The sequence below is a fragment of the Excalfactoria chinensis genome, chromosome 1 (genome assembly GCF_039878825.1).
Source record: "Excalfactoria chinensis isolate bCotChi1 chromosome 1, bCotChi1.hap2, whole genome shotgun sequence".
Classification (NCBI taxonomy): Eukaryota; Metazoa; Chordata; class Aves; order Galliformes; family Phasianidae; genus Excalfactoria; species Excalfactoria chinensis.
The window spans coordinates 161988463-162002963 of record NC_092825.1 but is presented as its reverse complement, the minus strand read 5'-3'; the positions used below and the strand labels follow the sequence as shown (position 1 = coordinate 162002963).

Below are 14501 nucleotides of genomic sequence, written 5' to 3'. Positions count from 1 at the left end.
CATTTTGAAGTTAGTTGCATTATGTATTTTCTTTTAGACCACTGGAGAAAATAAAATCTCTCAAGAAGGTTTTTCAGCATCAGTGGAGGAAATTATAAGCATCTAAGCCTCTAAATATAGCTATCTTTGATCAGGTGTATTGAACTCCCTCATTTGTTTCTGCCCAAAACCATCTCTTCCATAGCAATAAAGCTTACTTTTCAGTTTGCATCTTCGATTTCCATACTGAAAAGATGGTTTTTTTTTTGTTTTGTTTTGTTTTGTTTTTTCTTAGAGGGTAGATTAAAAACTGGAAAACTAGAATTTGTTGAGATAGCTGTTTTCATTAGCAGTGAAGGTAGATTGACTTATCCTGGACTATTTGCTTCAAATCCATGTTTGGTAGTTCTTCATGATTCAGAAAATGATAGTAAAATATATAGAATTAATAATTAAAATTTTGATAACATACATAGTTAAGATTATTCAAGAAATTCTGTACATTCTCTGTAAAATTCAGAGAACTACTATTATGTACTGCTCTGGCTAACTGAATTTTAAGAAAAAGCTGGGAGTGTGAATGGAGCAGAAGTGGGTTATTGCAATGACTAAAAAGAGGAAAGCCTGTCACTTTTAAAAAATACTATGAGTTTGGTTTCTTTAATAAAGTTAAAAGGAAAGGCTGAGAGGGCTGATTTCTTCTTTAAGAACATGAGTAGGGAAAAGACAAGTGGAAGGGTAGATTTGAAGCTGAAGGCTTGTTCTGACACAAGAACAAAGAGATATAAGGTAGACAGGAATAGATTCTGATTGAAAATAAAAATATTTCTGTCCTTCAAGGTATTAAAGTTCTGAAACATCCTTCCAAGTCACCTACCCAGCCATCTATTCATTAATTTATTAACAGGTTTATAAGGTGTGAGTTTCTGTAATAAATGAGACTAAATTCAGTGACCCACAAGGTGCAATGCAAGTCCGTATTCCTAAAACATATCTTTCAGAAACCCATATGCTATTGCTTAGATACTACAGTAGTTCCCTTGTTAATTTGTTTTAGTGTTTAACTGTTTTTGCAGGTAGGATACTGCATTTTATTGCAGGGTTGAAATATATGCAGCCATTCACCCATTGGACCTTGTCCTGCCATTAGCTATAAGATAAATTGCTTGTCTGTTTGACATCTTTTATACCTTTAACTCCCAACTATGGTCACCAAGTCACTGCTCTGCTGCATGTGCAGTGAAGAGAGAAAGCACTTTAAATGCTGTGCAACCTCCTATCCTACGCTCTATCAGTTCTGTGACCCCACTTGGAGTCTATTTCTGAAAATGCGAGTACAATTTCCTTTATGATCTACAGTACAAGATAATTCCTGACCCCTATTTGCTATTTTAGGGTATTGCAATGAAAGCTAATGTTGAGAAAGTTTTGCATTGGGACTCCAATAAATCCTCCTTTGTCTCATTGCCTTCCCAACTAAAATCACCTCTCCAGTGAGCAGAACTTATGTTTGTACAAAAGAACCAACTTTCTACCTATTTGCAACCAAAATAAATAAAATAATTAAAATGCATTTGGCAGCCTTATGGTTTAACTGGATGGTTCACAGCATGCTATATTAATTACCACCACTCTTCAGTGTACAGTACTCAATGAATCTTTGTATCAGCTGTGTATTTTGACATCTTACCAGCAAAGATTTGATACCATCCTACAGATAAAGTTACTGACTAGTGATTGGTTCCCACCTACCAGTACAATACCCAAGTATCCATTATCCTAATGTCTAGCTCCTAGTCAATACCCTCCTGTTGATAGAAAATGTTCAAAACCGTTGTTGAACCTGCTTCTGTACTATATGTTCTGTCGTTGGTCAGTTCCACATGAAACAGATCAAAATCAAAACCCCACACTGAGTCAAAAATCTTAAAAAAAAATAAAAATACAGGAGGCCATTTAAAAATATTCATCTTTATCAACTGTACCTGTCATCCTGTCCAAAGCAGATAAGAAGCTGGCATGACAGGACTCCCATTCCAATACAGCATAGTGACTGTCATTAATGAGATTTTTGCTTCCAGTTTATTGACAGAACTTTGGGTTACCCAGTTTGTTATTTTGTGGGGGGTTAATGTTATGATAATTCATCTGCAATCAGAGATCCAGTCCTTTGAAATTTCCCATTTTTTTGTATTTCATTTGTATAAATTAAATATAACCAAATATAACCAAATAATCTCTGTTATCTAGCATGTTGCTATATTTTTTTTTAACTGCATGACTTTTCCTTGCCTGGTAAAGTGATATCAAATACTCAGTAATTCCTTACTGCATACAGAAGTTTTACTTGTCAGCATCTGTTATGATTGGAAACAAGCGAAGTGTTGCTGTTTGTCACATAAATGCTCGATAAAAGCCCACTTGTTTGAATCCACAATAAAATATGTTTTTCTCCTGCACATAGAAAAGAAAGGTTTAGGGAGCAGTCTATCCTACTCTTTAAAATTAAATGTGATTATAATGGCATATATATCCACAGTGTTATATGTAAAATGATGTCTATTCATAACCATCTCTAGCTATAATTTTAACCTATAAGCACTCAATGTGGATCTAAAACAATAATGTCTATGCAGTGGCAGTATCTTTCCGGTACAGTGCTGTTTCTCCTCTCTTCCCCCTACTTCAGCTTCATGAAACAAATTAGGATCATTAATATAAGAACATCCTCAACTCCTTAGGTTTCTAGCAGAAGGCTACAGACAGGTATGTTTGATAGCAGATATTTGTGTTGTGGATGCTCAGAAAGCTAGGTATGAAGTATTTCAACAGATGGTGCATTTCTTTGATGCTTATTGATTGAAGGCAAATTACAGCACTGTTCTTTTGTTGTTAAGATAGGCTTGTTTTGCCATTTGTCTGTTGTTTCCTTTTTTTTTTTTTTTTTTAACAGGTGATTATCCTGCTCCTCGGGCTGTTCTGACTGGTCACGACCACGAAGTTGTCTGTGTGTCAGTCTGCGCAGAGCTGGGACTTGTTATCAGTGGTGCTAAAGGTTAGAAATACTTTTATGATTTAAGTCTTTAGAGCCTTTCTGAATGGTACTTTCTGGCCTTCTTTTAATCTAGACAGACTTCAGTTATCCCAAGTCTCCTCTACCAAGATGTTCTGCAATTCTGGGGGAATCTATAGCTACTTACTCTGAGCATTATTCCTTACCATCCATATTTATGAGTCTTAGAAAAAAATAGTTGATCTTTCCAGCAATCAGCCTGTATCACAATTACCCACAGATTTGGAAGAGAATTGTTGATGGAGACCTGTATCTGGGGTAGGGTCAGCTCCAAATTCTCCACCCTGATCTTAATTAAATGGCAATTTGCACAGTCTCCTTAGCAATGAAAGCTCTGTATATTTGCTTTGTTTTGGAATCATCTGACAGCATTTCACCCTGCAGACTTCTTGGTGAATAGGTTTCCAAATGATCAGGAGTTTGCATGTTTGTTGTTACACCTCTTCCATTAAATTTTTTGGGCTATCTGTTCACACACTTTCTTGCTTATTTATAGAATCCAGAGTATCCAACAGTCACTAATGTAAACATTCAAAATACCTTCCCAAACATGAAGCAAACTCCTTTGCGACTTTGGACATCAATGTAAATAAAACACTCATCTAAAATGAGTTTTTGCTTAATCTTTCCCTAGTTTTCTCATTTAGTTTCCTTTCTTCATTTGGGAAACTTCATGTCTTTTTCTGTCATCCTTTCCTCTTTGCCTCATCTTCCTCCAGGGTGTAGCTCTTACTTTTCTTTGAGCTTGATTATCCCTTCTTATTTCCTAATTTTTACACTAACTTTGTCAATCCTCAAAGGTTCTTATTTCCTATGTCTCATTTCCACTCCACTACTAGATCTTTATTCAACCACTTGTTTTTTACTGCTTACACTAATATCTATTTCATATTTTATTAATAGAATCGAAGAATCACTGAATGGCTTGGGTTGGAAAAGACCTTAAAAACCATCTACTTCCACTGCCCTGCCATAGGCAGGGACACACTTCTCATCAGACCAGTGTTTTGAAAGCCCAGTCCAGCCTAGCCTTGAACATCTGTAGGAATGGGGCATTCCGTTTCTCTGGACAGCCTCTTCCAGTGCCTCACCACCCTCATCACGAGGAATTTTTTCCTAATATCTAATCTAAATCTCCCTTTTAGTTTAAAGCCATTGACCTTTGTCCTATGACCACAAACACTTATAAAGGGTCCCTCTCCAGATTTTCTGTAGGCTCTCTTTGGGTACTGAAAGGCCGCAATGAGATCTCTCCCAGAACCTTCTCCAGGCTGAGCAGCCCCAGCTGTCTCAGCCTGTTCTCACAGAGGAGTTGTTCCGTTCATCACAGTGAATGTCCTTGCACTCCTTTTTAAACCTTGATGCTTTTGAGGATAAGAAATTGGATATTAGTAAAAATTTCATCTCAGAAAGAGAGGCACTGTGCTGGCACAGGCTGCTCAGAGAGGTGGTGGAGTGACTGTCCCTAGAGATTTTCAACTACTGTGTAGAAATGGCACTGAGAATGGTTAGTGGGCATGGTTGATGGGCTGACAGCTGGACTTGTTGATCTTAAACGTCTTTTCCAACCTTAGAGATTCTGTGATTTTTGAAGGCTGTGGTTCTATTCCTGCCCACTTTAGCTCGTGGCTGGATTATCATCTTTCATACAGACTTGGAGAACATTTATTTTCAAAGTTAAATATGAAACTTTTGGGTAAAGATATTTTTAACAATTGCTAATGGGTCATTAACTCTAGTAATGACTTACTACATAAGTCTGGTAGGTGAAGTCATTTGTGAAGAAAATATGCTGAAGGACTCTGAACCTACTTTTGTCTTGCAGCAATGCCATTTCCTTGTCTTTTAAGGCAGCTTTGTACATTCTTGCTGTCAAAGTACCCTTTTCAACTATCTTGTTGCAAATTTTCTCTGTGGTTTGTCTGTGCTTAGTCACCTTTTGCTTCCTTCACTATGCAATGCTTTAGAAACGTCTATTTTTAGAGCTAAATGCTCCTGGAGGTCAAATCTAGACTGTACTTGTAATACATTTGGAGAGTTGGAGGCCCATCCTGTCAGATCTTGTTCTCTGAGTTACTCTTACATTTCCCATTACTTTATAAACTATTCCATACATCATTATATAGAGAAAATCATTATCATTTTTTTTATTTATTTACTTTTATATTTTAATCGTGACTGTTTTCTAGTGGATGCTTTTTTAAAGGCTTTTTATCCATTTTCTGTACAGTTGCTTTCCAGTTTCTATTACAGCATTTCATTGCAGTGCTCTGTTGCACCTTAATGCTGTATGTGCTCCCTCATAGGGAGCTTTCCCTCCCTGAGTCACCTCCATCACACACACAGACATTCTGACAACCTGTGCTGGGGTAGGGAGGTGGTGTGAATAGGACTTCTCTAAGAAAATCCTGTGCCTCAAGTTATGTCTGAATTTTCCTATGCAGCATTAAAAGAGTGGGCAGTCTGTGTGCCTTTACACCAGAATCTGAACACTGAAGATTTTGCTGTTTGCCTTTTAATGCCCAAGACCAATCATCTGAGCTGTTTGTCTGGGTACTTAAGTGAGAAGATAGATATTACACTTTCCTTTTGACAAATCTAACATGGTACTTATTTTAAAAGTGGAAGCATCTCTGGCATTACAGCATTTCCAAAGCTAGAATTCAACAATTTGAGAAAATAAATTAATTCCATTGCAGATGCATTCTGTAGACCCAGTCAGACTCAGAGTCTCTCTGCATAAAGCTTGTTGCAAGCACAGACAAGGACATGTACTGGAGGGCTCAGACAAGTGCATCGATGCCATGATTTGTTCTACCTGGGCAAACCCAGCCATAGTGTGATTTTCAGAAAAGTTGGAAGGGCTTAATGTGAGGTGGCTGAGTCTGCCAGCACAAATTTACTTTGAGGGTCATGAGCCAGCTGTACAAGGAAGAAATAACTGGGATGGTCCAGGGATATTTATTGATTCATTAAAAAACTATTTATTATTTACTGTGACTCAGACTTTTAGAAGAAGTACACATTTCACTTTCAAAAGAGCATTTCTCATAGATTTTGAAATGGAGATATCATAGTGTTGCATCTTAAAATGAACCATGTAGATTTCACAGCTCAGTTTCTCTTTCATCAGCATTAAAAAAAAAAAAAAAAAAAAAAAAAAAAAAAAAGACATTAAAATCTCATATCATCTCTTATAGTCCCAATATCAATATCTTAGTTACATTGCTGTCTGTCAGATGATGCCTATTGTTAAAGCATTGAAATCTGTGACTGAAATCCATGCATATGATACACTCATAGTGGGAGAGGACCTACAGGAACTGCCATTGACTATAAGAAAAATATGCAGTGATATGGTTATGTGCCCTCTGGGAGTTGCTCCTACTAGTCACTGATAGGGCCCCATCTGTTTAATGTGAATGGGCAGGCTAAGGAGAGTTCATGTTCTTGGAGGAAAGACCAAGGCCTCTAAATACTTGGAAAAATATCCTGATATTAATTTTCTTGCATTTTCTTTTCTGTTTTCTATGTTATGTTCTTTGGGTCAGGATTGCATCTTCTCATAACTATGCAGGACTTAAATGATACAAATGTGTATTACGCATTGCCTCTGTGCACAGTGTATATAGTTTGTGCAAACAGCAAAAGTGTGATATATTATGTTTTCACATACAGAAGGTCCTTGTCTGGTACACACAATTACTGGAGATTTGCTGAGAGCCCTGGAAGGAACAGAAAACTGCTTGTATCCTCGCTTAATTTCTGTTTCTAGTGAAGGTCACTGCATCATCTACTATGAACGAGGACGGTTCAGCAATTTCAGCATTAATGGAAAACTCTTAGCACAGATGGAGATCAATGATTCAACCAGGGTAAATCTAAATGCAAATAAATACTTGGTGTGTCTTGCTTTTATTTACTAAATTAAATTGAATCTATTTGCAGTTTACTTTAAAGGAAATTACATGTAAAGTTTTCACCTATCAGATAAGTCATATTCAAATACGAATGCTCTCATCTCCATCTCCAAATGTGAAAGTGCACTTGAGCACTGTGATCCCTTACAATTCCTGGAATTTTTGCTTATAATTAAATTTAAGTGGGAAGCATTTTTTTTTTTTAAACAAAATACTCAGAAAGAAATCCATTCTTCATTTATTAGTCCAGACATGAATTCTTGCCTTCGGGGCTCTACTCTGTGAAGAGCACTTGAAGCAGCATTAAGAATGCAGATCGCTGCCCTGCGTCAGGTGTTATTGATGATATCTAGCACTGTGGAACAGAGAAATGTTATGTGCTCAACTCAAGTCATAAATACTGAAAAATGTATTTTGATTTTTTGTTGTTGTTGTTGGTAGTAGTGGTGGTGGTGATTTACCATACTTAAAAACACATAATTGTTTTATTTAAAGTTTGGAGATCCAAAATTTGTTACTTTATCTTTTTAATATTATTATTATTTGGAAGAAAGAGAAGTGGGGGCCTTTTTCTTCAAATTTAAAGTGGGCAAGGATCAAGAAATGCTCATAAGTTGATTAAATTTAAGTAATGATCATTCTCTATAAAAGCTAACTGTGTACCTTGATTTTGTCATATTTATCTGAAGGCCATTCTCCTGAGCAGTGATGGACAGAATTTGGTGACAGGGGGAGACAATGGTGTGGTGGAGGTATGGCAGGCCTGTGACTTCAAGCAGCTCTATATCTACCCTGGCTGTGATGCTGGCATTAGAGCTATGGATCTGTCTCATGATCAGAGGTGAATTTGTCCTTCATATCTGTATGTAAAGAGTGAAAATGCACATAGGATAGCTTTCTGTTAATGTTAAAGTATGACTTCAAAGTTTGAGTTGAGAGGATATGATACAAAATCACATATTATTATCTGGTTGACTTGTTTTAATCAACATGTTGTCTGATCCTTGAGTCTCATAATACCAGCTGTTAACTTCAAGGCAAGATCTTATTTTACTGACGTCATTAAGCCAGAGCTTCAGCCAGTAGAATATTAGTAAAATTGCATTAACTTCAGAACATAGAAACAACCAGACTGGACCAGACTGCACTAGTACCAATTAACAAATGCTTTGATAAAAAGTTCAAAAGTTCAACACTGAAGAGCTTAAGAACATATTGGGGCTGTGGTTAGACTCTAACATGCAATATTACCAGGGATTTATCTGCCAGGAATGGATATGGACCTTTCTTTTTGACTTTCTCTGAGCAGTTGAGATGCACTGTACAAGCCTAGATATTTGTAGTGACTGCTGTGGCAGTGGAATGCACAGTGCAAGTGTAAATATATATGAACCTGGTTCGTTACTCTACTGCTGTAATAAGTTTATGGTATAAACCTGTATGTTGCATTCATTCAGGGTTATGAATGGATTTGCTGTTTACATCATGTGTGAGTTGACATTTATTAATATACAAACTCATAAAAAAATTACCGAGACATGAGAAAAATCATACAGCAGTCATATCTATTTATTTTTCTTACACTTTCCAGCATTCTTATGCTATGTACCCATTTTGTAAAGCAATAAAAACACCTACAAACCAAGTACCCACCTAATTTATTCATATATGAGTAGATGACGAGAAACAAGATTTTTGTCTCAAACAATCTAATCAAAACCGAACTTACTGGAAGAGGCCTATTTGCTGCTGGAGCTTTGCCAGTTTATGTATGCAGGACTGTGCTGTGTTCTACGAGATTTATTTATACTGTGAAAAATTTCTTCTAGCCTATTTTCTCTAGCCCTGATTGTAATATTAGGTTGGGAAGCTCCAGCTGTGCAAAGTGCTTTAAGTATCTGCTTAGCTTTGGTCGCATAATTAAGCAGAGAATGGATTTTGTACGGTTTGATAGAAGTGGTGATAGATATCTAATCCAATTTTAGAATTCAACTACCAGAATTAGAGAGTATACGATAACTGGAAAATCATCTCAACTGTTGCCACCAGAACTACATAAATATAGGTGTAAATTTCAATATAAAGCTTTTTAGGAGAACCAGAGTGCAATCAGCTTACATGAAACTATGATAATAAGCTTCCCAAATGACTGGCGGAGCTTTACTTAGTATAGTCTTTGGAGTCCAGAGGACAATTTATCTTGCCCAAGTACATGTCCTGTAACCTGTTGAGAGTTCATGTCAAGTAACACTGAGGGTACTAATTAGGTCCCTAGTTTGGTTTCCACCCCATAGCCAGTTAGTACTGTTTGAGCTGCTGTCTAAGCTACATACGAGGGGTGGCACATGTGTCAGAGGACCTAGTAAAGGCTCACACACTTCCAGAGGGGCACCTAGAGGCAAAGCAAGATAAAGATCTTGCCATCTCAAGTTATACTGAGTTTTTACCTATGTGAAAGTGAATAAATGGTGTTCTGGACCTCCTTTGGCCACAACGGGAGTGTGGGAATTGGGCTTATATGTAGATACCCGAATTTAGTGTCTCTGTAGCAAACTGAGTGCATCTGTGAACTTTAGTTTCATACAGTGTTGCTAAAAAGCCTCCTTTTGGCTTTTTTCACTGTTTATTTCAAGCCATAATTTGAGAAGGCAAAAGAGGACTAACACAAACACCTGTCTTTTTCAGAACTCTTATTACTGGCATGGCTTCTGGCAGCATCGTAGCTTTCAATATAGATTTTAACCGGTGGCATTATGAACATCAGAACAGATATTAAAGCGGAATGAAGAACTGAAAGCCCAGGTAAAGCTGAGAGCACAAGTGCTGCAATGAAAGGTGTAGTCTCTGGTGGAAAACCACGCCTGCATTGACCTCCGTTGTACATTCCATTACACCCAGCAATAGCTGTACATTGTAGTCAGCAACCATTTTACTTTGTGTGTTTTTTCACAACTGAACACCAGCTGCTGAAAAGCAAGCTTGTATCATGTAAATTATATGAATTAGGGATGTTTTGGTAATTATTTCATATATCTTTGTTTATTGAGAAAAGGTAGTAGGATGCGCCACAAGAGACTTTTGCAAATTCTGAGGAACCTTGTGTCCAGTTGTTTCAATGTTTAGGCTCTGAACCTAACATGCATCCCATCTCCAGCCTCTTTTCAAGCTGAGATTAAAAAATAAAAATAAAAAATACGTTTGATACTTTGTACATCAGATGCACATCTTAACTTTAAAGGGATACTTTTGTAAAAGTAAAACCTTGTATAAAGAACAAAACCGTTTCTTAATTTTATTGTGGAGTTACAACTTGCATGTACTTTAAACCTGATGTCTTGAAGGAGCAGGTGCATTCTCACAAATTAAACTGGAGATCTGCCTGAGGGTATAGCTTGTGTTAAAGGGTTGAATTTGGGCGCAAACAGTAATTTTGACATTTTCACCAACACATGTTTTTCACTTTTTGAACCTAAACTTTACCCCTTTTAAGTGAAGTTCTGCTCATGAAGCATTTGGATAAAAAGCCATCATTTGCCATATTTATACTTTATATAGTAGAAGTTAAATTCCTCCTTTTTAAATTCAAAAACTAGATGGAAAGGGAGCAAAGAGGGGAAGTTCGGTTTCATGATTTGCAGTGCTTAATGATTCCCAATACAAAGTGCTGTACTTCTGGATTGCTAGCATTTGGCAAGGAAACCATTGGGCGAGAGAGCCTCAAGTGATGTTTTTCCCTTATTTTCCTCTGAGCAGCTTGGTTTCTTCAACAGCCTTAGCTTCATTGTGGAGGTGACTGAGTTTATTCTTTTCGGTTCTGAAAATCTCACCTGAAGCCACTCAGACTAAGGCACTTCATGTTTTACAATACTGTAACGATAACTATCAGAATAATTTTCTGCACATTGTACTGATCAAATTACACACCCAGGGGTATATACACTTTAATTCATGTTTCTTCTTTGTATATTTGGTGACTGTATTGTCATAGATGTACATATTGTGTCGGTAGGGCTATGAGGCATGTAACAGGAATGTAATTTTCTCAGAATTTACACTCATTTGCAGTCATTTATTTAAAAAGATAATGGATTCTTTGTATTGGCACTTTGCACCAGAAACATATCATTATTTATTGATGTGATTACTTATTTGTTCTCCACCTTGTATTAGTAAGTTTAGCACTGAATTTCCTTCTTCATTGTTGTTTGTATTTATAAGGTTTGGCAATCATGGGGATCATCCTAATGATTAAGTTATTCATCACCAGTCTGTAAGCAATATCTTGAGTTTGTAGCTTAGAATTGGGAGAATATTGAACATCTGGAAGACAAGTTCATTTCATCTTGAGATCATGGTGAAATATTTTGGATATATAAATTCCTTAAGCTATTGTAACCATGTTTTATTGCAAAGATGTAAAATATGCCAGATGTGTGTGAGTTGGAAATCAAAAAGAAAAATAAAATATGCAAAGAATTCAAGTGATAGCTATTCATTCCAATGAACTTTTCGCATTATCATTAGGAATAATCATTTTAAGAAATCATCCCTTTCATGCAAAGTAAATGCCAAAAATCATGCATGGCTGGATTGTATTTTCTGGGGCATCAGGAAATGAAAGAAAGGTTATGGTGTGTTTTTCAACTCTTTTGATTGCAAGTACATGAAAAGAAACTACAAAAAAAATACTTTGGTCAGCAGAAGAGTCGTTGTGAACAGGCAATAACCTTGTATAGTAGACCTCACAGAAAGCAAAGATCTGATGAGAGCCATTTTCTTTATCTCTTACTATCTGATAAGATTGAATTAATTTCAGCTTAGATTTAAAAGTGAGATATCTGCAGTCCATGCGCAGCAGAACAAAATAAGTGGGTTAAATCACATTTTGGAAATGCTGAAGTCCCTACAAATGTTTAGCAAGTAGTTGTAGATAGGTAGGTGTCTAAATGTCAGACATCTGATTTAAGGTAACAAAAGTGGGCAAAATACTTTCCTTATAATTAGAAAATTCCTGATTGATTACAAAGCAGAATAACAGCCAACACTTCAATCTGCCAACCAGATAACTTATGTTGGTTGTTTTTGGGCTGGAATGGAGTCAACAGGGTGGATTAGTATGTTAAGAGTGGCATTTGAAACAGTTTTATATCCCAACCTCTAGTCCATCCATACAGAAATACCCAACCTTTGTCACACTTCATGGAGTAAACTGAGGGATTAAAACAGCAAAAGTCCCATTCAATAATAACAAAATGATAGACTTTCATCTCCACTATGGTTGAAGTCATAAAAATTGAGTTTCCACAAAGGCACAGGACATGGAGAATGTACTAACAGTCTGGAATGGTCATGTGTACCAGCTTTTGGGCCGAAACACTGCTTTGGCTTATTAATTCCTATTTGATTTCTAGTAAGATAATAAAAATAATAAAAACTAAGAAAACAAAAAACAAAAAACATGATTCCATCAGAATCAATTTATGTTAATTGTATTTGTATGTTAATTGTTGCCGTGTGTAATCATGGTTCAAACCCCTCCTTGCCCAGGTTCTATACTAATGCTAACACTAACATGTGTTAGTTATATTAGTGCTACCTGTAGCAGGATCATGTAATATAGAAAAGCAGTATGTACAGATCTCCAGTTTATGCAACAAGACTTTTCCAAAGCTTCATCTGTCCCATCCATCTCTTTCAGAGAGAGTAAAGCTAGACTGACTCACCATTTTTCTGTATAGAAACTGATTCTATGCAGTCTTTGAAAGCTTCCTGATGGAACAGTTTTGACCAGAAGAACTAAATGAGGCCAATTTCTCAGCTAAGGGAGATGCAGCATTAAGCATGCAACTGTGCAGTATGACCACAATGAAAAGAATGTGCAATTTTTGGCTGTGTTCCTGTTCCTGCTGGTCTGTCCTAAGCTAAGAAAAGGACTATAAGCTAATGCTGGCCAGGAGCATAATACAGCTGCTGTGAGGCTTTTTCCTTCTCCAGATCCTACACTGCTTAGGAGGGCACTGCTTTCTCTGCATGAGCAATGATAAAAGACAGGCTGCATCTTTTTACCTCAAGGAAAACTAGTTAGGCTCAATTTACTGGAAGAGCTTCAGATAAATAATGATGATGCTGATAGAGAATCTCTCGGGTTGTACTTGTAGAGCTAAAAACACTGCCTGTGAACAACTGTTGTGATGACTGCCAGTTATAATATAGTGAATGAGCCCCACTGACAAGCAGGCAAGATGCTTGATGCACACCTCATGCTGCCGGTGATAAAAGCATTTGGAGCAGATACAGGGAGCTAAGGGCTGCCTTCTGATAACAGCAAAAGAAGCATCTCTTGATACAAGACATCTAGTTCCTATAAATATTTTATTTGGAGGTGTCTAGCTGGAGTTTGTGCTCACAATTTGCAGTGGTTTAATTGTGGACTAGTTTCCTTACAGCTGTTTATTTTTTCCCATTACTTACAAACACTAAAAATGAACATATTAAAATAGAAGCTTGAATGTAAAAAAGGAAAGAAGGATTGGAAAATTATTACATCTATACTGTGCAGGACAGTTCATGGGCTTTCTAACCACTGTGATTAATTTTGTAACCATCTACGGTTAAGTTCAAGATCTGCAACTGACAAGAGAACAAGTCTGGAGGTTGTTTTCTTGTAAACTTTATAAGCTGTGGTCATATAATTAGTTTACAGAGGGTTTTACTTGGATGAAAACCTGCCAAGCAGCTGCCTCAGTTTATGGATCCCTCTGCAGTGATCAGACCTGACCAGCACAGTGGCTCTGCATCACCAATAGATGTATATCCTCACTCTGTTCCACCCCACCTGCATGAATAAGGTTGTGGATAACTAACACGGGTAGTCTTTTACCTATGGGTAAAATTCAGAGTATGGAGTGCCTTTTATTTACTAAATGCCTGACATAAGGGCTCTGTGTCTCTCAGGGTGCCACAACAGCAAGCTGCTCTCAGCCTCAGGTTCCTAATGTGGGGCAGGGAATAGGCTCTTACATACAAAACTAGATAGTCAGGAAAGAAAATCTTCTCTGGTACCAGAAGACTACAAACAGCTAAAAGCTGGCAGCACTCGTGGATTTGACTTTAAAGTTTCCCGTCTGTTTATGCTTTGAAGAGATTTCGACTTGGCAGGATGCTGCAATGACCAAGCCCTGTAGCAAAACTAATCCCAGTGTCACATCTGTGCAAATTTAAGCCGTTAAGAATGATGCACACAGACTCCTTCACTGCATAGCAGAACTAGTGATTGCTGGAAAAGGAAGCGGAACAATTGTAAGTGGTCTTTCAGTCTGGAAGTACAGCTATACATATAAATCCAGAGCCCATGGCTGTTCAGATACATTACTTTGTACAGAGCTATATCAAACAGTAAATAAAATGTTCCCAGAAGCCAGTGTCCCTGCATGCACATCTTTTCAATTAAGAATAATAGCAAAAAAGAGGCTGCTTTGGTAAGAAGGCAGCAGGACTGTAGGCAGGGACCACGGGGCTAGAGGAATCTC

The 14501-nt window shown here is 37.2% G+C and overlaps 1 protein-coding gene across 7 annotated transcripts in view; it reads left to right on the top strand.

Moving 5' to 3' along the window:
• NBEA (neurobeachin) overlaps positions 1-11475 on the top strand; it is a 449426-nt gene extending 437951 nt beyond the window's left edge. For all 7 annotated transcript variants that reach the window (XM_072361559.1, XM_072361556.1, XM_072361557.1 and 4 more), the window contains 4 exons: positions 2933-3034; positions 6731-6927; positions 7662-7813; positions 9658-11475. In XM_072361559.1, coding sequence (XP_072217660.1) covers positions 2933-3034; positions 6731-6927; positions 7662-7813; positions 9658-9748 — 542 coding nt within the window. In that variant the 3' untranslated portion in view covers positions 9749-11475. The remainder of the gene's footprint in view (positions 1-2932; positions 3035-6730; positions 6928-7661; positions 7814-9657) is intronic.
• Positions 11476-14501: the final 3026 nt, after the last annotated feature.